The 23899-nt window shown below is 32.8% G+C and overlaps 1 protein-coding gene across 1 annotated transcript in view; it reads right to left on the reverse strand.

Annotated features, from left to right (window-relative positions):
* LOC126739255 (uncharacterized) overlaps positions 1 to 22511 on the reverse strand; it is a 44457-nt gene extending 21946 nt beyond the window's left edge. Inside the window, exon 1 of the mRNA XM_050444839.1 lies at positions 21619 to 22511. Coding sequence (XP_050300796.1) covers positions 21619 to 22293 — 675 coding nt within the window. The 5' untranslated portion in view covers positions 22294 to 22511. The remainder of the gene's footprint in view (positions 1 to 21618) is intronic.
* Between the last annotated feature and the right edge of the window lie 1388 nt (positions 22512 to 23899).

Below are 23899 nucleotides of genomic sequence, written 5' to 3' on the forward strand. Positions count from 1 at the left end.
ACCATGTCTTGAACTTTTTCTCGTTCCTTAAATGCAAGGCGATAAGGTTTATAAACTACAGGTGCATTATCTTTTAAAGTAATATTCATTTCAGTCCCACTTGTCCTAACTCGTTAACATTTTGCGCAAAACAATCCCTAAATTTATTTATGGTATTTAGCAAAATCTTAACATTTTCCTGACCTACATCCAAATTAACTTGATTTTCTATATCTTTTAGTGAAAAAGCCGGAAATTGAGTTTTATTTAAAACATTAATCGATACCTCAAGCTCCCTTTTTCCTACGTCAGGAATGCAGGCTAATCCGCGTACAACCAACTGTTTCACGTTGAAACAAATTGGGTGCTCGGATATGTTAAGCAAAGGTACGATTATGTCATTAGAGGTCGAAGTAACATAACGTGGAATAATATATTCAGCATTTGCTTTATGTGATTGTCTTAAATCTACAAAAATATCTCCGCTATATGAGTCGGCTGTACAAACTATCAACCCGATATGATTTGGGGGAATTGTAGTAGTGATTTTAGATCTAAGTTGCACCTTAGTTGGAAGTTCATCTAGCTGAGGGAATAATGACATATGCTTATCAAAAATTCTTAGTTCATTATTTCTCATTAAAACTACGGCATCAGCAGCATTTAAAAATGTTTGCCCTATTAAAACTGCCATACTTTGAAGTAAATTTGGAACAATAAAAATTTGGATTTGTGCTTTAAATAAATCTACCTTTAATTCCGCCGTGGTTTGACCAATTACAGCTACTTGTGCCCCACCATAACCATTAATAATTATATTTGATGGGTACCATTTTATTCCAATTCTTATAGCATCGGATTCCCTTAGGGTAACGATTTCACAACCCGTATCAATAAAGCCTTTTAATTGACTTCCATTAATATAACAAGTTACGTTTAGGCAATCTGGACTTACCCCTTTTCGAAGCTCTCCTACCATACTCTTTTTGGAGCCACTCGGTTTATTTCGTCTGCATTCAGCCAATGTATGTCCCAAACGTCTACAAAATGAACATTCCTTTTTGGGTTTTGGACACTGCGTTTGAAAATGTCCGGTTTCCTTACAATTGTAGCACTTTTTCTCTTTTTTTGTAAGAGAATTCTTTGAGTTCTCCGCAACTATATTTTTGAGTACAGGTCTTGGTTTTGGAGACTCCGTAGGTAGAGTAGATAGATAATCTTTATAAAGGTCTTCCGGGGTGCCGTACCTTCCTGCTTTAGCTCCAGCTTGAATGGTTGTGTTTTCAATACCATCAATTATCATGGCAACAGCATTTTTATTTGTAATTCCACATTTTCTTAAAAGTTGATTTTTTTCGAAATAATACTCAGTCCAGTTCTCTGTGGAAAGCTTATTTCTTTGAACTAGGGCTTTAAGTGTGAAAGGAAAATCAAAATGATCTGGGAAAGCATTTTCTATTAAAATTTTCCACTGTTCCCAACTATGGTCATAATTTTCTAAATTAAAATACCATGTCTGAGCTAAACCTCTAAGTCTGGATTGCATTAAATAGACCATGGTAGCTTTATCCCATTTATTGATTTCTGCCAACTGTTCAATTTTATGAAGCTACTTGGTAGCACTCATACCAAATTTTCCAGGATTTAGTTCCGGAATTACATCCCCTCTAGGCATTGGCGCTGCTGTTCTGGACTTATTTTTATCTAGCAGTTCTAATACTAAGTTTTCCAGCGCTTCTATCCTCTTTTTATCATTGTTGGACTCACTGCGTGTTTCTGTAGGAACTACGATAGACGTAGCTTGGTCCGAATCTTTGCAGGTTTGTGGGGGTGTGTTTGACTCGGGTTCTCTATTAGAGACAAACTCGATCGACATTCTCTTAGATCTAGACGTATACCGTTCTTTTTGGTATCTGCTGCTACCTTTAAATTCCTTTTTAGAGCCCCTTGTTCTTGAAGGTGATCTTTCCGATCGAGAATAATCCGAAGAACTTTCATCGCTAGATGTAGAACTACGTTTATTATATCTTCGTTTTCCCATGGTCACTTTTAGTGAGTATAAATAACTAACTATTTACACTAAACTTAACAATACGTAGAAATTTTCCTAATACAAAAGTGCGCGGTATAAACCGTAAAAATCACCAGTCTCTTCAGATATTATGAGTTATATCCCGCCGCTGCACTGTAAGATCGTAAAATCTAATCAATAAAAAAACAAAAGTTCCTTCAAAACCAAAATATAATATTCCGAGACGTTTCAAAAATAATCTAACACAGCTGTGGTTTTACACCGAATAGCGAACGAAGACTAATGGTAACTTTCACTTTTCTTATCTACCCTTCTGCCTGTTTGTCTGCGTGGGTAGTTTTCGGGCGGGTTTTATTTACCTAGCAGATGGGGTCTGTATGAAGGTCGTATCACAAGCCGGCTCGCTTGTGGTTTCTTTTATGTATACAAGTATAGGGCCGTCCTCCAAGAGGTTCTTTACTAGCTTTCAAATGAGATATTGGAAAGCTGTTTAAGAACCGCAGGCCATTTTGTTTCGAAAATTGGAACTTAAAATATCTCCAAATTTATCCAAGATAGTCAACTGACATTTTCTGTTGTTTCTTCCATAGGCAATTGAAGCATGAAGAACGTATTATATGCTTTCAACTGTTTAGAATTTCAGGTAATATTTATTTATTTATTTTAAGCATCTAAAGTCCCTTTTCTTGTTTCTACCTGAGAAAATAAATGAAAATTCCTTCAATCACCTGGAAGAAACTAAAAAAGTAGTTTTAGCGTTTCTTGAAGCCCGTTGAATACATGGTATGCCAGTTGCAACTGGCTTCAACTGCCTGCAAAAAAGAAATAAAGAAGTTTCTGATTTCACCTGTCTTGAAGAGATCTTCAAAAAATGTCTTCAGCATGTCAGTTGAATGTGTAATATTCTTTCTTTTTCTTATTTGCTTGAACTGCATTAAAGTAACAAAAAAAGGCTTCAACTACACGGCAAGATAATTAAAGAAACTTCTGACTTCAACTTCCTAAAAAATATTTTGTTGCTTTAACTACCTGAAAAAAAGGAAGCAAGCCTCAACTGCCTGAAAGAAATTTACAAAAAATCCTTCCACATTCTTCGACATAGTTGAAAACCTTGTTTTGACTTCATGTGGCTGGAAGTAACAAACGAAGACTTCAATTACATACTTGTAAAAAAAAAAGACATTTTGAATTAACTAAAACATGTTACTCTAGCTTTTCTTCTAGATAGTTGAGAGCACCTTTTTCCGGTATTTCAACGACCCAGAATAATAATAATAATGAGAATAATAATAATAATAATAATAATAAGCTTTGTTTCCAACAGGTTACATATACCCAGTTACAGGAAAATCAATTAAATATATAAATGTACAAGTACGAATGCATGAACTGTATTAGATTCATGCAACTAAACTATAAAAGAATTTCTATCTAATAAAAAAAAGAAGTGAGTTTGAGAAAATAAATAATAAAAAATTAACACTAAATTAGGATAAGAATCAAGAATTAATTTAAATCAAAAGAGCAGAAAAAAATGAGTAAATAAATGTATTCAAACTAAAAACTAAATAACCTAGCCTCCCCCATCGACCATACGCAGGTGACTCAAAATAAGTGCCAAATTGTCATGGTGAATGTCACAAGAATCAGCAATAGTGTTAAAGTTTTGACACATAAAGTGAATAGGACTCTGATGGTACAGAATGTTGGACCTGGCTGTGTCCAAGTTAAAAGCTGGACACTGTCTAGATCCTGGGCGTGGTATATGAAAGCAAATCCTTTGCAAAAGGGATGGGCAGTCAATTTTATGGTTAAGTAAATTAAACAAAAATTTCACCGAATGCATTTCTCTCCTCTTCGCAAGTGACCGTTCAGTATATCTAGAGAGCAGCAGGTTATGGTCAAAACCCCTTGGAGGATAGACTCCATCATCCTTAAATGCCAAACATTTAAGGAATCGCCGTTGGACTGATTCTAATAGGTGAATGTGCTGGTTGTAAATGGGAGACCAAATGAGGGAGCAGTAGTCCAGCCTGGATCTAACAAATGCATAGTAGAGAGTTTTGGCAGTGGCAGTGTTCGAAAAAAGTTTGCAATTTCTAATAATAAAGCCCAGCATGCGAGTAGCTCTAGAAACAGTATCTTCGATGTGAGGGATAAAAGAAAATTTTTGGCAAAGGTGACTCCAAGATCCTTAAAACAGGTAGACCTTGCCAGAGACTCTCCATTAACTGAGTAATTAAAGACTACTGGACTTTTGATTCGAAAGTAGCTGGCCACATTACACTTAGAAACATTAAGGTTAAGCCGGTTCGAAGTGCACCAATGGTATACAGTATTAATGTCCTCTTGCAGTTGACCACAATCTGCTATAGAGTCAATCCTATGGAAAAGCTTTAGGTCATCAGCATATGCTAACCGAGAGCAATTGAGGGTGGAGATCAAGTCATTAGTGAAAACGTTAAAGAGAAGGGGGCCCAAGTTAGAGCCCTGAGGAACTCCAGAGGTGGGTGAAAAACAAGCAGATCTAAAGCCTTCGACCATTACAAACTGAGAGCGGTGAACTAAATAGGAGTTAAGGAGCTTTATCAAGCGATCAGAGAATCCAAACTGGCGTTCAAGCTTATTTAATAGGATGAAGTGGTCAATCTGGTCAAAAGCCTTTTGAAAGTCGGTGTAGATAACATCGATTTGACCTCTATCATTAAGTGCTTCGCACACAAACTGAGAGAAGAATGCTAGGTTTGTAGTACATGAGCGGCCAGAAACAAAGCCATGTTGATCGTTGGCCAGCATGGACTTAACCTTGGGAAAAATAAATTTATAAAGAGCCAACTCGAATAACTTTGAGAAATTGCACAGAATGGATATAGGGCGGTAATTCTCTATTGTTCCAGCATCGCCCTTGTTAAAGATAGGGCAAACTTTGGCTTGCTTCCAGATATTGGGAAAAATACCTGTGTTAAGGATCAGATTAAAAATGTGGAGCAGAGGGTCTGTAAGTGCAACAGAGCAGTCCTTAGCTAAAAAACCAGGAATTAGATCTGGGCCAGAGGTCATTTTGCTTTTGAGACACTTGCTCGCCATTATAAAGTCGGTAGCCGCGAGCGCGACGACGTCTATGCAAGTTAAGGGAGGTTCAGAGTCAGAGACGACAGGATGATCGCTGGGAAGTGAGTTCGTGTATACACTCCTGAAATAATCTCCAAAAGTGGACACAATGCTGTCAGGCGTATTGTATGATTGGTTAGAAATCTTCATTGAGCCGGGGATTTGAGACTGATTACGTTTGCTTCGAATAAAAGACCAAAATTCACTCGGATCGGAGGTTATTTTGTTCTCAATACTTTTGGATGTACATTTTGTAGGCTTGTGCAGTTAGAGCTTTAATTGTCCTGCGCAGAGATCTAAATATCTCTAGATGATGATTAGACTTGGAAATCTTAAAATCACGAAATGCTCTTTCCTTTTTATATATATTACGAATTATGTCCCCCGAAAACCAGGGAGGGAAACGTCTTTTACGTTTTACCTTGAAGGGCTCTAGCGAAAGTGTTGTTAAGTATATCATAAAAAACATCACATGCAGAGTTGACATCCTGCTGCACCATGAAGAAACAGAATGGTTTCAACTTTGCTTTCAGCGAACTATATGTTAATGTTATTTTTCAGAGATCTAAGGGTTCACATAGCAACACTGATCAAGGTCACTCCCGATGACGTCAGAGCCTACTTAACCTAAATTTTCAGTGTGTCATTTTCTATTATGTCATCACTGGTTCAGAGAAATATTTTGATACATTTGAAGGTTTTTGTAATATAAAAGATGCCATTACATTACATAGCAATAAGCCCATTATTTACCGTAAGCTAAAAATACACTTACTTTATTATCTTAATCTGCGAGGCTCGCCATAAAATCCATGACAATAAATTTTAACAAACATCTCCTCTGTATAAGTATGTCATAAAACCAGATTACGTACTTATACGATTTATAATAAATGAAACATTTAAATTTCAATTTTAATTAGGATCACCTTTTTACGTGAAAAATATGTCAAATTTTGACAATAATTATGGGCAAACTAAGCCATTCCAGCACATTATGATGAAAAACAGCACTGAGACAAGAAAAGCCTTAAATATGCGTTACATGTATTTTAAATGTGTAACGAAATATTAAAAAGTGTCAAATAAAAACCATTCGTTTAACAGTGTAAACCTCTTCAATACACCAAATATTAGCACTTATATAGGGTGTTCCATAATTAGTGAGACAAACTTGGAGAGGTTATAGAGGCCCTCAAAATAAGCAAGTTTGGGCAATAAGCCCCTATCCGAAAATCATTGATTACATTTTAAGAAAAAATCTTATTTTTCACGATAAATTTGACATCCCTGTAGATAATTTTCTAAAAATTACTAGGTAGTTTCTATGCATCTAGTACTATTTTTTAATACATAATTTAATTTTCTATTTTACCAGTGGCGTCCAAACCAATGGCGGCTAACAAATGGTACGCCACTGTTTTTCCTTCAAGTAATTTTTTTTCAAATCCTCATTTAATTTAGGAAAAATGTTGTCTCTTGGCTTTGTTTTCTCCGACGTACCGTTTACGCATAAAAAAATTAAAATCCTTTATTCGAAATGTATTTCTCGCTAAAATTTAAATTTCTAATTTCATCCGTTTGATACTATTTACGGTATTTATTATAAGGAAAAAAAACTATTTGCTTTTAATGTGAAATTCGGTACCAGAAAGTGAATTTTCGCCATTGTTAATGTTAAAAATAAGATTTTTCCTTAAAATTGCACCATCCTGTATCTCAACATTTAATCATTTTCGGATAGGGCTTTATAGCGCAAATTTGCTTATTTTGCGGCTCTCTACAACCCCTCCAAGTTTGTCCCACTAATTATGAAACACTCTGTATATATCGAAATATAAGGTCAAAAGATTAACAAAGATAATAAGCTTTACGAACACTTATAAGTTAAACCTAATTTACATTAAAATTACAAACTAATTACTTCAAACCTTGTATAACTAATAAAAAAGAAAAGAAGAAAAAGGGTAGAAATTAAACAGACTAGTTATCACTTATTAAAAATATAGACAAAATATATCGGGGTTAGGTTTAAAAGCCAAAAAATTAAATAATGAATATATGAAAAAGATTTGTCGAATGTAGGAATCGAACCTCGTACTTCTGTCTTATAAGTTCTGCGATGAAACAAAGTTCACTAAAGGTTTAAGAGAGCTGTGGATTACCATTGATAGCCGACTGGGGTTTGAACATCAAATACTGAACTTTTCAGCAAGAACCATAAATAAAATCGTAATAATTGAACTTAAGACCGGATCACAACGATTCACAAAACATTTTACGAACGTGAAAACTAGGAAAATGTCGACTATTGTACACAATTCGATAATAAAAACGACGTTTGAATAGATAATTTTACATATTCACGACATCTCAATCCAGCATCCAGAATTATACCCAAATTATTTGCAATGTCAACCTTAGCAAAAGCTACACCATTTAGGTTAATATTTATTTTTAGACCTTGCAATTGATATTCGAAAGAGAGTTGCTTAAGTAAATCTAAATCCTAATTTAATTTGTAAGATTCATATAATCCCGATAATCAAAATGAAGGTCTGAATGTTCGAATGCTTGTAATTGGCAATATTTGAAAGTCTTAAACATATTAGACGTGTAGATAATATGGATAGTATAGTAAGGACTGACTATTAATTCAAAAACCACAATCGCCACATTTAAAATATGTGGAACCCGGGGTCGAACTCAAAACGGAATGAAGTTTGAATTAACCAACTTCTATCCGTGTTTTCCTTCACGTAGGTACGTGAAACCTTTCAGGTCTCTCATTGGCTGATAGCAATCATCTTCAATCAATTCTCCTTTATATATACTAGGAAACCTTGGTGTTCCAAATAATTTTGGCACTGACTATAAAAATATATCTATCTATATCTTAAATGTGACCATCGCAGTGGTCACATTTAAGATATGTAGAACCCGGGGTCGAACCGAAACTCGACATTCTAGAAAGAATGGTACAAAATTTCAAACTTTGGTAAAAACTCAAATATAACAATAAAAACAAATAGTACAAAAGAACATACGGACTGAAGTTCGAATTAACCAACTTCTATCCTTGTTTTCTTTCACGTAGGTACGTGAAACCTTTCGGATCTCTTATTGACTGATAGCAATCACGTGGTCCCAACGGATCCGCAATTACGTATCAATGTGGATTCAGGCTCATGGGAAATGAGAGTCGGGTGTAAACAGCCAGTCAATCTTCCGAATCAATCCCGATACCACAATAAAAATCGGATAGATTAAAAAATGATTCTAACGCGCTTTTTACTTTTTTCATCAAGTACTAAACCTTATTCACCATAAAATTAGGTCACATTGGAATTCGAAATAGTTTGCAATATCGTGGTATGTGATGCTGTCTGCACGTCTTCTTAAGCCGATTTCCGTTGTGGACAAATTTACGGCCTTTTCTGTGGCGTTAATCGTAGATTGCCCTTGAGCAATTTTGAATGCCAAAATAAAGAATCTTGAAAAGTTTTAAGGTTTAATTGATAAAATTTGCCCGCGTATTTCCTCCGTACGGATACAAGCTGTCGCTCACATAAGTGCGATCGGTAACGTTAGTCGTTAAATTCCTCGTACAGCTAAGTACACCAATTATTAGTACTGTCTCGATGCGATAATCCGGGTACTAAAGAATATTGAGAAGATTCTCGTACAAATTGAACGGTCGTACGCGAAAACAGTTAAAGTACTCGAGATCAGCCGCGTTGATTACCATTTGCGATACTGGACATAAATGTCGATGGGTTCATTATTTCATAATGGTGGGTAACGATTTTTTTTGTATCAGAAGTGATGAATGTGTGGCTTGATAGTCATTTTTTGATACAAAAGGGACGCTTTTAGACAGCATATTGAATTTAAAAAAATCGAACCTTATGGGATATAATATAATCTTAGTAATTTATCCTTGGGATATATTATTAATTGGACGTAGTTATGCATAACGCGATCAAACGCCAAATTCGTTTTTTTGGTATTACTGTTCCATCTGACGGCCAAATACTTAGAACATTGAAAGGCTAGAATTAGTAAACAACAACAACTTTGTATGAGTTTAACATGTGCACTGGGGCAAGGGAGGTGTTTTGTTTACAAACATATTCACCGATTCTCTGATGTCAAGTTTACACGCAACATTACAACATTCTTATTCCTAAAACCGCATAAAGAGTTCATAAACGGTAATACTCTTTATAATTTAAAGCATAATCTATTAATAATAAATATTTATCATGTAAATATTTTTTGACGACGCCACTGGTAAAGATTACTTGTGTCGGTGGAATCAACAACGCGATCGAGCGGCGTTGCGATGTTGTTGCCTTTTTCTCTAATATAGGGACGTTATCTACATTCATTTAACTTTGAATCTTGACTTCTTTATAGAGTATCTTATCATATTTTGTGAAAAAAATGCTTCATATTTTATTAAAGAAGAATAGTATTATCTTGCGCCCAAAAACCATATTTATCTACGAAAAAAATCTCGAGCGGTTTATACCACTAGTTGCATTTTAACTATTTTGACTAAACGCCACGAAATTTTGAAATTTGTGAAAAATCACTAGATCTAGTGATTTTTTAACAACTTTAGTGATTTAGTAAAAAGTTCCGATAAATCCCCCATTTCTAGTGATTTTCTAAAATACCAGTAGTTTTTTTTTTAACATAAAAAATCTGATAAGCAGGTGCTAGGTAAAAAAAACACATTTAAGTGATTAGTATTAAAAAATTTCTTGACGCAGTACGTTCGTGAGTTTATTATTAGTATAGAGTTTCTTATACTAATCATTTAGTGAGCAATTAGTAATAGTTTATCAGAAACAGATATAATGAGTTTACCAATTATACAAAAATAAAGATGTAATTTCTAAAAAATTCAAGAACATCTTTAATAAGGGTAAAAATCTTAATATAGGGATATTAAAATGTGTGTTGAGAATATATTTTTTTAGGTCAGAATAAAAATTACAGAAAAAGTACTATGTAGTTTTAAGTGGTCTTTGATTAATTAATTGTCTACGTTATTTCTTAGATAGACTAGGTATACCCGGTCAAAATTTAAATAGAGTGACTTTTTATTCAATCTAGTGATTTATTATACTAATAATAATAATACTTTTTTAATACTGGCGCTTGGCTTGGTGATGCAAATAGCAGCTAAGTTCGGTAATTGCATATGCGAGCAAAATAAGCAAAACTTGACAGATGTCACGTAATCTGGCACAGAAAAATAGGTAATATATCACGTGATATCTGTAATATTTTAGTAATTTTTCTCGCAGATGCATTTACCGAACTTAGCTAGCACATATCAACTGACGTGTTTTTTTAGTAATGTGAACAGGTTATGTTTATCAATATTATTCGTTAATATTGATTCAATTCAAATTAAAAATATTTTATTTGCCTATAAAAAATACAATTCTTATTACATTTAGCAAACGCTATATGGATTTGGGACAAAAAGGATTGAATCACAATTATGAAAACCGATGCCACCTTACTCAAAGAGAAAGGCTGTGATACTCCCTATATTATAAGCTTAATATTAAGAAAAGAAGAAAAATATAATTAAAAAAAAACTAAGAAAATATAAAAAGAAAATAGATTATAGATTAATAAAAAGAAAATATAATAATAATACAAGCGTTGCTGAAAGTAGCTACATAATAAAATAATTAATTAAAAGACACGAAGGGATAGAGGTGGCAGCGGGGTCGAGACAGGCAAAAGCGCGGGAACAAGGCAGCGCAGAAGCAAGCAGCCTTTTTGTTCAAAAGAAACCTACGAAGCAATGCAACACATATGGAAACTTCGATGTACCCCACATTTTTTAATTTTCTTTAAGATATAGATAGTGATATATGATTTCTATACAAGATAGAGAACGCACACCTCACACATGAATTTTGTATTTTTTTACAATAAACTTTAGAAATAGATTCAGAGTACACGGCATCTGCATAGTCAAAAAGGGAAATAATAAGAGATTCACAGAGCAGATATTTAACCTTGGAGGGAAGATAATGTTTTAAATGAGAAATATTTTTTAAACTTAAATAGGCTGCGGTTAACTTTTTGTTTTTATGGTTTTTCAAATTTTAATTGGCTATCCATTAAACGTCCCAAATTCTTGACTTCGTCGGTAACTGGTATTACTTCATTTTGAATTTTAATATTAATTTTGGAATTTATTAAGTTTTTAAGCTGACAGTTTGAATGACATATTATTACTTGTGATTAAAAGGCATTGATTAATAAATTGTGTTCCTGAGCATAGAAAGAAATATTTTCTAAATCTGAATTCAATTCTAATTCTGATGTTTTTAAAATTTTAAGTTAAATACAGCTGTAAGTCATTAGCATACTGTAGAATTTGAGAGAAATTTACGGACTTTTTCATATCTGCAACACACTGAAAAAAGTAGCGGTGACAATATTGACCCTTGTTGGACTCCCCTCTTTAATAGGCTAAATTTAGATTTTAAACTATGATTTTCATTTTTAATAATTACACAGCAACACCCATTATAGAAATAGCTTTCAAATAATTTAACAGAACTGGGAGAAAAACCAAAATAACGTAGTTTCGATAAAAGCAGGTCGTGTTCCAAGGTATTAAATGCCTTACTAAAATCCAACAATTTAAGTCTTTTTTTTCTTCATTGCATCTTATGTCATTGGTTATTTTAACAAGACATGATCTTGGGCTAAAACCCTTTTTAAAGCCAGATTGACACTCCGGAATCAACTGATGTTTTTCAATAAAATTACCCATTTGTTTATATAAAAAATTTCTATTATCTTGGTTACAACTGGTAAAATGCTTATTGGCCTGAGATCTTTTTCTTCCTTGGGATCATTATTTTGTGTTAGAGGTTTGATATTAGCCTTTTTCCATATATCTGGAAATACGCCCTTTAATATACATGAGTTTATTATGTTTATTAGACCATTTATACAGTAAGGGAGGCAAAAATTTAGGTCCCTAAATGATATGTTAACTCCACCGACAGCATTTATTTTAATTTGTTTCACTACGTTAATTACTGTTTGTTTATCTATTAAATTAAATGAAAATCTTTTTAGATTTGGTGTGATATATCCTTTCTGTATATTTGAGTGAAAAAAATTAATTTTATTTTAAAGGTGCCGCTGTGCTTATACTATTTGGGGTCAAAAAGTAAGTGTTCAGTTTTTCGAGGTCTTTCGAGTTTTTTGTGACATTTGCTTAAATTAACTCACTTTTTCTCTTATTATGGCATGTTTTGTCAAATTTCGCAGTGATCTATAGTAATTAAACTTATTTTCAGTTTTGACTCTATTGTAATCACGCCTTGCTTTATCCCTGAGTTTTACTAAGAATTTGATTTTGTCGGTTATCCATGGATTAAACGGTTTTTCGTAAATTTTCCTTTTGCGAAAAGGTGCATGTTAATTAAGCAGGTTGGTAATAGAGGAATTAAACATTTTAATTTAAGAAATTACTTTATATAATAAACTATATTTATTGTCTATATTATATACTAGATTTATTATTTATTTTGTTTCAGATTTTTGTTTGCGTTAATTATAAGATTTTTTTATTGAGAATTTATTAATTACTTTATATTATTAAAAATCTTTAAAAAAACATTTGGGCGTTTTGAGTAAATTCCATTATTCCCATATTTCATTATTCTACTTACAATATTTTTCAAAAATTTTCAGCCTCTCCACTTTTTTAAAGCACGTGCCGCCACTGGATGTGCATTTTAAATAATTAACGAAATTACCATTTATGTTCGATACCTTCGAGCATAATTCGATTGTAAAAAAATATAAGCAAAAATAAAAAAATGATTGACATACAAAGATCATTGGATATCATGTGGTTCGCGTAATTTCGTAAAATCTGAACATGTAATAATATACAGAGTGCTTTAAATTCAACACTCAACATGGGGGTCTCAAAATCTATAAAAGATACGAAGATGGTTAAATTGAGAAAAAATTGAAGATTTTTAAGCCTAAAAAAAAGCTAGCTTAGCTATTCAAAAAAAAAGCAGATTATACATCAACTTTGTTTTTTATTATTGGCGCCATATTGGATTTTTGCATTTTTAAAATTTTTGGAAAGCTCCCTTTTCAACAATATATCACAAATAATTTTATTTTTATTTTTAAAAAATTTTGTTTTTAAAAACCCAAATTTTTGAAAAAAGTAGATTTGCCGCAGTAGGCTGAGTTAAACTGACAAGACCATATTTAAATTGTCATAAATATCATATATTTTGTTAGTATTATGGTACAAAGTGACAAGTATTTTACTAATAATTTAAGCTTTAAATTTTATGATTTGGATTTTTTCGAATATCTTCGGAACCATCCCGAATTTTTAAATTTTTTAAACGGCATATTGTTAAGCTCAAAAATTCTTAACTTTGCCCCAATTTAACGATCTTCGTATCTCCTACAGATTCCAAGATCCCCATGTTGAAAGTCGAATTTGAAACACCCCGTATAAACATTCCATTTAAAACAATAAAACGAGTGCTATTAATCTGAAAATATTTCAAACACAGCTATCTCGCTTACTTTATATAGGACGCCCTATATATTATGATATTTATAGATTCTACAAGAAATTCCAACAAATCTGATGGGTCACATGCTACACTTTGGTCGAACCGTTTACGAGATACAAACAGTCGAAAATAAAATAACCAAGAAAGATATTTAACCTTCAGCATGGGGAGTTACTGACTTTTACTTTATTTTTAGCCCACGACGGTTTTCTTTCTTCGATACGCGATATATTTTTAGGCATATTTGTATACCGCTACTAAAACGTAGAAATTTTAAACCCAAACAAAGACGAATCCCGAATTAAGCCTTTTTTAAGGGAGTGGTCATAAAAAACCAAACGATTAAGTTACAAGAATAGCCAAAACCGATATAAATATTTTGGGTGCGGTTATAGACCAAAAACAGACCCGACTTAGTTCCCTGTGACTAATTGAAGGCTCTTGCACATGTTCAGTCGCGGCCTAATTGTGGTTTCCGGGAATATTATTGTAGTAATAATGAGAAATTTTAATAAAGTTTATTATTGTTTTGCCTGCATATATAATAACCGATTCGAAGATTCTTTGTAGTATAATTAGAATGTAATTAAACGGTGTAAGATTTACGCAACGTTTGTAATTGGGGTTCATCAATGAGCCAGTGTGAAATTTCACAGATCCAAGAACATCTATTAGCGAGGCCCCCTTTCAAGTATATTTATTAAGCATATGCCCACCATATACGGTTTTTCTTGTTGCTGTTTACCAGTAAAAGAAAAATGGTACCTCAAGGCATCACGGTATTCATGACATTGCAGACATTCTGCTTTCGTTTGATAAGAAAAAAAGATTGTTATTTTGAGAACAAACATCACGTACGAAGAAAGTTATTTATGAGCCCAATATATTGCGAATTTATAGTAGAAACACTTTTACTTTATTTGTCAATAACGAAGAAGATACTCGTAACATTAAAATGGATTTGCAGGAATAGGACGAAAACCAGTACGGATTTGAATTTTAGTGATTTTTTTGAGATTTATTTAAGGAATTACCATGTTACTGGCAAATGATTAGCGGAAATGCCAATATTTTTGTCCAGTTTCGATAAACTTCAATTACACCCATCGATTGTGACAATCTTGTTACAAATATCTGTACTTTTTACAGGAATAAAAATCGAATAAATTTGATGGGTCTCGTGCTATATTTGGTCCAATGGTTTTCGAGATATACGCGATTAAAAATTGTAAACTTTTTATTTAATTTTTAAAGGTTATACAGTTAAAACTAATTAAAAAAAAAAATGGTTTATGCATTTAAAATAAATTCACATTAGTCGCCCTTCCGGTTATACCAGAAATAGATTAAAGCGTTTTATGAAAAATACCCCAACATATACACAATTAGCCGATTTTTCTCGTTAAATATCCTTATTACTATTTCTAATTTTAAGTAATACACTCATGTCAAGCTCATTCAAAACAAATGACTCAAATATTACTAAGAACACATATATGATCGTAAATTCGATAAGAATCGTAAATTTCCAAAAAATAATATAGTGAATTTTTGCTTCAAATACTTTCTCCTTATCTGATATTTTAAATATTAATGGAGATCATATTACTTTCTACCATATAAAATAATTACCATTTTTAAGTTCATTAAATCTTTTAAAAATGAATGAACGTGCCTATTATAATAAATGTTTTATAATTTGATGTCTTTCCGCAAAAAAAAATCATAAAGTTACAAAAAAAAAATTATACAAGGCGGCCGACAAAACAATAACACACTTTCAGATTTTGAAATAAATTTGAGCGGTCACCTGCTATGCTTGGATAAAATATGGCCAAAGGTGTTTAATATAATGAGATGCAGTTTTCCAACCCTACATTAATTTTTTAAGATCTATTTGTTAATATATTAAAATTTGACACATGGCAGTTCTTGTATCTTGAAAACCGCTTGACTAAAGTGTACTTCTTGAAATTTTGCGTAGAATTTAAAAATATCTAAATACATGTATAATTAGTTACATATTTTGTTGTCCACTTCTTGCCACTATTTCAGTAAATATCAATTTAAAAACTACTATCTCATACGCTCAGTTATTGAAAGGAAGAAGTAAACAGACTTATATGGTTTGCAATATTGTTGGGTTTACGGATCCATAAAATTAAAGTCAAATCCTATTCAAACTAGCCGACGTTTCGCAAAATATATTTGCATCTTCAGGGCGCGTAAAGTTCCCATCTCTTGCATAAATCCGATTGTATTTAGCTACCTATTTTTTTTTGTCAATAGCGTACCCAGATTTAAAGATAGTATTTCTTTTAATAAACGATTCAATTAAGGTTACATGGTTTGTAATATTGTTGGGTTTAGGAATCAATAACATTTATTTTATAACCTTACTGACAACCAAATAACAAATAAAAAGAAAACTCCTTCTTTAATGTGGTGTGACTAAGGTGGTAGAATATTATACATTTTTGGTGCAACAAATAGTACTTTTACTACTTAACCTTTCCGTACAGAGGTATAAAATATTTAAGCGGTGGTAATCATATGGTTAGCAGTAAATCTAGTTGAGAAATGATGATTTGGGTCTGAGGTAATTTTTTATTACAAAAGAGCCTATAACAATGGTTTTAATGTAAAGTTGAAAAATCTGCATCAAGTTAGCTTCCGCAGCTAAATTTTCTGAGGGAAAACGCTTACTTTTAAATAAAATAACTTTTAATATAGCCTTTTGAGTTATTACTAATGGAGTTAATATGCTTGAATATCCTGAACCCCCTACACATATCCCATAGTTTATTACCGACTCAACAAGAGCTTTATATAAATTAATGATACTATGGTTATATATTTTTTTCCTTAAAAGGTAAAATTTGTAGAGCAGCTTTCTCAACTTTCCACTAATATAAAAAACATGGGTCTCCCACTTCATATGATTACCAAAAAATACCCCCAAATATTTATTACTATTAACAGCATTATGATGGTTATTACATGTATATTTATGTATTTTAATTGTTACAATTTCGTGTGATGTAGCTTCAGTCATTGAAGAGCAAATAAAGTGGGATTCTTTTGTATTCAAGGAAAGTAGGCTAACATCAAACCAAGTCTTTACCATTGACATAATAATTTCTGCCGTTTCGTAAGTTTTAGTCCATGTGTTCTCACAAAAAGCAATAGCCGTGTCATCAGCATAGCAGATAGCATGATTATCGTTCAACCATGAAAACAATAAATCAATATGCAACACAAAAAGCACTAGATCCAATACTGTCCGCTGCGGCACACCATACATCACCGGAACTGATTGACTCAGGGCTTCATGTAACTCTTTGTAAATAATTCTCTAGATAGGACTTAAATAGGTTGTAAGTGTGCCCTCTTATTCCTTTAATTTCATGTCTTTCCAGCAATATACGGTGTGGCACTGTGTCAAAGGCCTTGGCCAAGTCCAGGAAAATAGCCATGCATTTCTTCCTTGAATTAAAGCTATTAAATATTTTATTAGACAGGGTTATTAATGCCTCCTCAGTGCTACAATTTTCTCTAAAACCATATGGATTTTATATACTGTTCGTGAGAGCTATAAGACGGTAGTTGGATAATCTATCATTTGGACCACTTTTATGAAAAGGCATCACAACAGTTTCCTTAAGTGCTTCAAGAAAAATACCAACTTCAAAATCAAGATTTACTATATGTAATATAGGTCTTAGAAGGTAATGACCATAATTTTTAATGATAGGATTTAAAATACCATTTTCTATAATAGCATTGCTGTTACTAAGAGACTTTATTACTTTTTCTAATTCAGTACTTAAAAGAGGCGTTAAGAGCATTGTACTTTTTATAATTTCTGTTTTTTTTTTAATGGTTGCTTAATATTTTTAAGTGGAAGTACTATCATTGAAGCTAGCACCTCCCCCACTGTACCAAAATATTCATTAAATTTCTATACAATTTCCAAGTCACCAATAATCACAGATCCATCATCGTACTTAATACAAGTTATGCTATTTATAGTAGAATTCCCACATTTTATTTTCCATGTTTCCTTAGAGTTCTTACAGTTATTCTCAAATAATTTTTTTTAATATTTGTTTTCAGCCCATTTTAAATACTTAGTTTAAGAGATACTCATTTTTCAGATTTACCTTAAGAGGGTCTTTGACACTTTTTTTTTATAGAGGTTATCCTATGCCTAATGGATAATAAAATTCCCTGCCTAATCCAGGGCTTTTTAACTCTATTCTTACATTAGACATATTTTTCACGTCACAAACTCAATGCAGTCAGAAACAATTTTTAGGGTTTGGATCATGTTCAGTTGGGACACTTTCTCAGGTTTCTGTTTCACATAGAGTAGATAATTTATCTTTGTTTAATACTTTGATATATTTATTTTGTTCAATAATAATATTTTGATTTTTTTTGTAAAATAATATTTAAAAGAATGGGAAAGTGATCCGAATGACTACCATTTAAAACAATTGAGTTTGATTCTTGTACCGTTCTTATGAAAAAATTATCAGGACAAGGTTTCCTGCCACCATCTACCCTTGTAGGGCAATTAACTTAAAACCAAACCCTCCCTGAGCTAAAACGTTTAATTATTGCCAGGCAACCTCTCTAGACATAGGATAGTAAGACTATTAGAGGTCATGGTATCAATAATATTGGTATCACTACAAAACACTTCAGTTTGACATTTAAAATTAAAATTATAATATACAGGGTGACTGGTAAACGGACCTGTTCCTTTGAGGAAATTTAAGTATAGCTTATTTGCTGTCGATTAAATTTAGTTTACCTCTATACATTTCTGAACGGTTTTGGAGATATTTAATTTTTTTGTATTTTCAAGAAATATAATTTTTCTCCATACAAATTCAAAAATTATACAATATAATAAAAGCTATTTTAAAAGTCGCTTTTTGAATCATAACCAAATACACGTACATAAACCTTAGCGCGCAGTAAAAATTATTTCAGCTTAAACTTAACTTCTCTTGTCAAATTTCTAACTAATCTATCAGACTTGAAAATTTCAAAACTTTTATAGCGCATGAATGATGAAACATACAAATTATTGTAAAAAGTACTTCACTCTATAGCCTTTAAAATGAGGAAAATAGTTAATTTAGCTATTTGCTTTATTGCTACTTAAATAATTTTTATTTGGAAGTACATGGTGGTTTTACTTTTGCATTTAGAAGAAATCGGTCACCCTGTAGCGAATTTTGCCTTATTTTCTTATCGTATATATTAATTCGTATTTATCAATACCAAATGAGCACTTCTTTTTCTTTTCTTTTTTTTTGATGAATTATTAACAATAATAAATTTAGTTTTATTTTAATTGTCAAGGCTTTCGAATAGAATTTTTGTTACGGTTTTTAAAATGGCAACGTTTACTTATGGTGACTATGCTGATATTTTATTTATTTATGGTTTTTGCAATGAGAATACAGCCAGTCAGTCCTGGATTTACACTAGGGGCAGTAATTGTAATTGCGAAAATATCATCGAACAGTTCGCAACACAAAAAGTCAGACGCGTCTTTCGATGAAAACGACACGCTCATATACATGTTTAGATTTATATAGCTGTCAGATCGTTTTTCGAAATAGTTAATAATATTTTCATTGTCTACATGATCAAACAAGTCTGTAATTAAAAACCGTCTCCATTTTGCAATTGTCTTAAATGACAGAACATTTTACATACATCTTTCAATTCTTAATAAAAAGTATTTTTCTCCTGTTATTTTATATATTTTTTGTTTTAACCTCCCTTTGTGAAAAAAAAGACGAAAGCAAATTATATTTAATTGGATACAAATTAATTTCTAAAATAAGGATTTTATTAGTATTTCAATATGATACTTTTAGATAATATGCAATCTAATATTCAAATTGACCAGCAACAAATAACAAACCTCAGCATACGATTTTACCTACCCTAACTTCTCAAGCTAAAATCATCTAAAAAAAAAGGGTGGCATTTTTCAGTGCCCAGGGCAGCATTTTTTGTAAATCCGGGTCTGAATACAGTTGAAGCTCAAGGTGAATATGTAGGAGTACGACGCTTTTCAAAGAGACGCATTCTGTATGTAAGCGCGTTGGGTAGAACAACAACACGCTTACTTGAATTCTGTATTATTATTTGAATTCTGTAGAATAATTTTGAATGACCTATGAATCACAATTTTCTAGGGAATAAATTACAAATTTTCACAATTTGCACTATTGGGACCAAGATAATCCTCATCAGAAAAAGCAAGTGAGTTTCCAAGGAAAATGTAGTGTAAATGTATGGATTGGAGTTATTGGAATTTAATGTTTTAATATATATTCCAATAACATTAAATTGGAATATAATGTTATTGGAATTTATTGTTAATTTAATTGGTCCTCATATTTTACCGGATAACCTTAAAGGCGAAAATTATGAAGCATTTTTAGGTAACAACCTACAAGAGTTACTAGAAAATGTCTTTTTGGCTAACAGACAAGAAATGATCTTCCGGCATGGAGGCTGTCCCGTACACTATCGTCTAAGATTAAGGGAATTTTTAGACCAAACATTCCCAAACAGGTGGATTGGAAGGGGTGGGCCAATACTGTGGCCTGCCAGAAGTCCTGATTTAACACCGTTAGATTTTTGTTGGTGGGGAGAACTAAGAGAAATCCTATATGCAAGGAAAGTAAATACGTGCGAAGAACTAACTGGGAGTATACAAAACGGATCTGAGATATTGCGACAGAAGTTTTCTAATTAAATTACTAAAAAACAAATAAGAAAATGGGCTCGTGCTTGTATAAGGAATAGAGGAAGCCATTTTGAAATTGTTAACTCCTATTACATGATTTGTTTTACAAGTTTTTTGATTTAACTGTAAGAATGCTATTTATTTTATTATAAGCTGAGAAATAAAAATTCTTTTTTAATGGTAATTACTGTTTTTTTTTATCAAAACGAGAAAATAAGATACACATCTTTAAGAGGCTGATGCTCTCAAATATTTAGGAATAAATTAAACGTCTAATTTAATAAATGCTGAAGTGTTGTACCTTGTTTTAAAGACATTGTAGTATTGTTTTATATGTTTACAGTATATTGTTATTTACTATGAAATTTTCGATATTTTTGAGCATAATTTATACTTAACAATAATATTTAACTTAATTTTCACTATTAAAATTCGTGTGTGTGTGTCACTTTTAATTTAAGAAACGACATTTAAAAACAGCTCTTTTTCTCATTTTAAATATTTGGCCTGAGAAGCAAAGAAAAACGAAATATCTCGACAGCCATTAGTAATGGCATAGAGGTAAATTATGTTCAATTTATAGCAAATTGGCTATACTTTTATTATCTTGAAGATATACGTCCACTTACCAGTCACCCTGTATAAATTTCACGTGAAAATAAATTTTATCTTTAAAGACACAGTGTAACCATAGTGCCATATTTTATTGTCATCTAGTATTCAGATTTAGTATAAATAGCAGGAATCTTTTGATATGTGTGTTACTAAGTTAGTTCGATTGGTATAATTCAAACCTCAAGAAAGATTCCAATCGACCAACTGTAAAACAAAGAAGAGGTTTTCACTTTCCGTGGTTGTTGATAAAAAAGTGAAAATATTCGGGATACATTTTGAAGCCCTTGTATCTTATAAACCGTTTTAATCAAAGTATGGCATGTGACCCATCAAAAATATCTTGAAATCCAATCCAAAAAAAAAAACTACACAATATAACGGCGAATTTCTGCATAAATTAAAACTAAAATTACCTCTTTAATAGTTCCAATCTTTGAAAGGCATGAAAGCAAATGCAGAATTATAAATAAGAGACCAAATCTCAAGAAAAAACTTACTTTTTTAGGAGGCGCCTGTGAGTTGACATTATGTCCCGAATTGGCGATGTGCTCAAAGTTCTTCTTCACTTCAACCACGTCGGGCAATTTATAATCTTCGTTGATTAGCTCAGTAGCGATGGTACCATTCAAGACCTTTGGCTTATGATCAAGCTCCTCACTGGCCTCAAACTTACATTCTCCATTGGATTTTCCATTGGTTAATGGTGCAAGGACCGGTTCAGGTTCCACCTCTTTTGGAGCAGGTTCTGGTTCAGGAGTAACATGCCCATTAAGCACTTCTTCCTCGACAGGAGTTTCATCATTAACCACAACGGTTTCACTGTAAACAGAGACCACTTCGACAATTTGAGGGGGTGGAGGAACTTCTTGAGTATCTTCGTTTTCTGAATTAAGTGGAGTTCTTGGCTCTTGCACCGGTTCCTCTAAGGAACTATCGGCGAATTTTTCGTGCAACAAAAAGTCCTCAGTAACAGCAGCTACAGGTGACCGAGATGCTAAAGAACACGCGGTGGATTCTCGCTCGTTTTCTTTTTTATCTTCTGCCGGCTTTTGCATGACGCACACGTTATCAGCTTCATCCTCCTGTACCTGATGTTGTTCTTGTTCTTTGGGTTCAACTGTTTCTTGGGGTGTGTCAGGGGTGTTTGGTACTGTTTCAGTTTCAAGAGACATTTTTAATAAGTGAAAAGGGCAGAATTTAGACAAAATTATGGGCAACGGAGTCGGTGATGTGGTCAAATGTGGTGTGTTACCGGCGAGACGCGGCGCGCGGTTTCAAGAGATGATGTTAAAAGAATGCGAGGAGAAGTGGGTACTCGGTATAACGAAAAAAAAACGGTCTGACTGACTGAGTGAGACTGAGAATTCGAGACTGGCTGCTGCTGCGGGCCCCGCTTATACCGAATCTGAATAAAATGTGCGAGACATGCGGCGGTGCCACGCGAGCGAAACGATCAGCAGGAATTGAACGAATTTTTAGCAACTAGAGATTTATGTAGCTAAAACGGGCCAAAAGCCTATACCATAAGACATACTTTATTTTAGAGAGGATTATTACAAAGGATATATACACTTTAAACTTTACACTATAGGAAATCAGTAGTCGGGATTTACGAACTCGCAAAACTTTTTTAGTGGGAAAATAGACGATTTCACAGTCCAAATGGAGAAAGTAAATATTCTATCTAAGACTGTATGGGAAACATGCAGCACGAATTGATCGAAGTGCGTAAGGAGTGTGTCTTTGAGGTCCCAAATTGAATTAATGCAGCAAGATAGTCGTAAATATAATGTTGAATTATATGGCATCCCTGAGAAGAAACAGGAAAACGGCCTTACTCTCGTCAAGGAGTTAGGTTCTTTCATTGGGAGTAACATTCAAGATGACATTATCGTGTCATGTCATAGGGTTGCCAGATATGCTAAGAGTATAAATACTTCAACCCAACCCAAAAACATGGTGGTCAAATTCTCATCCTTAGCTAAAAGAAACGAATTTATTAATGCCGCTAAATTGGAAAGAAATCATGGGTTAAAGGCAACAGACTTAGGATTTGAGCATGGCCCAAAAATATTTGTCTACGAACACCTTTCGCCCTACTATAAACAACTTCACAAGAAAGCTAGGGAATTTTGTAAAAATTCGAACTTGCTGAAATTTTGCTGGGTGAAAGAAATGAAAGTTTTCATAAAGAGGGACGAGAACAATAAAGCCATTAATATTATGAGCAGACTCTGCCTTCCGTTCTAGCATAGCTATAAACCATATTTTATTATTTGTACTTTTGTAATTTCTTGTGGCAACTTACAAATTTTTTGTTTATTGACTTCGTCTCAGCAATTTTTTGTTTACTACCAAAACACCAGAGGCCTTAGGACAAAGACAGTAGACTTTTATCAGTCTGCCTGCACCTGTCTATACGACTGTATCTCAATAACCGAGTCTTGGTTGAATCCCAATGTTTTGGACTCGGAGCTGTTTCCTAACAACTATAACGTTTTTAGACTTGATAGGAACGCTAACATTAGTGGCAAAAGTGATGGTGGTGGTGTGGTGTCTTATTGGCAATTCGTGACATATACCACACGGAACTTGTCTCTAAGTGGTTCAATTCTAACACAATAATCGAAAACATATGGGTTGGGTTGGGTTGGGTTGGTTTTTTTTTACATTACATACAATTTTTTTTACAACAAAAAAAACACTAAAAGCTTACCAATAAAAATGATATTTAATGATCAGGAAGCTTCGAATTGTGTTGACATTAGTGAACTTTTT

This window comes from Anthonomus grandis, chromosome 8, assembly GCF_022605725.1.
Source record: "Anthonomus grandis grandis chromosome 8, icAntGran1.3, whole genome shotgun sequence".
Classification (NCBI taxonomy): Eukaryota; Metazoa; Arthropoda; class Insecta; order Coleoptera; family Curculionidae; genus Anthonomus; species Anthonomus grandis.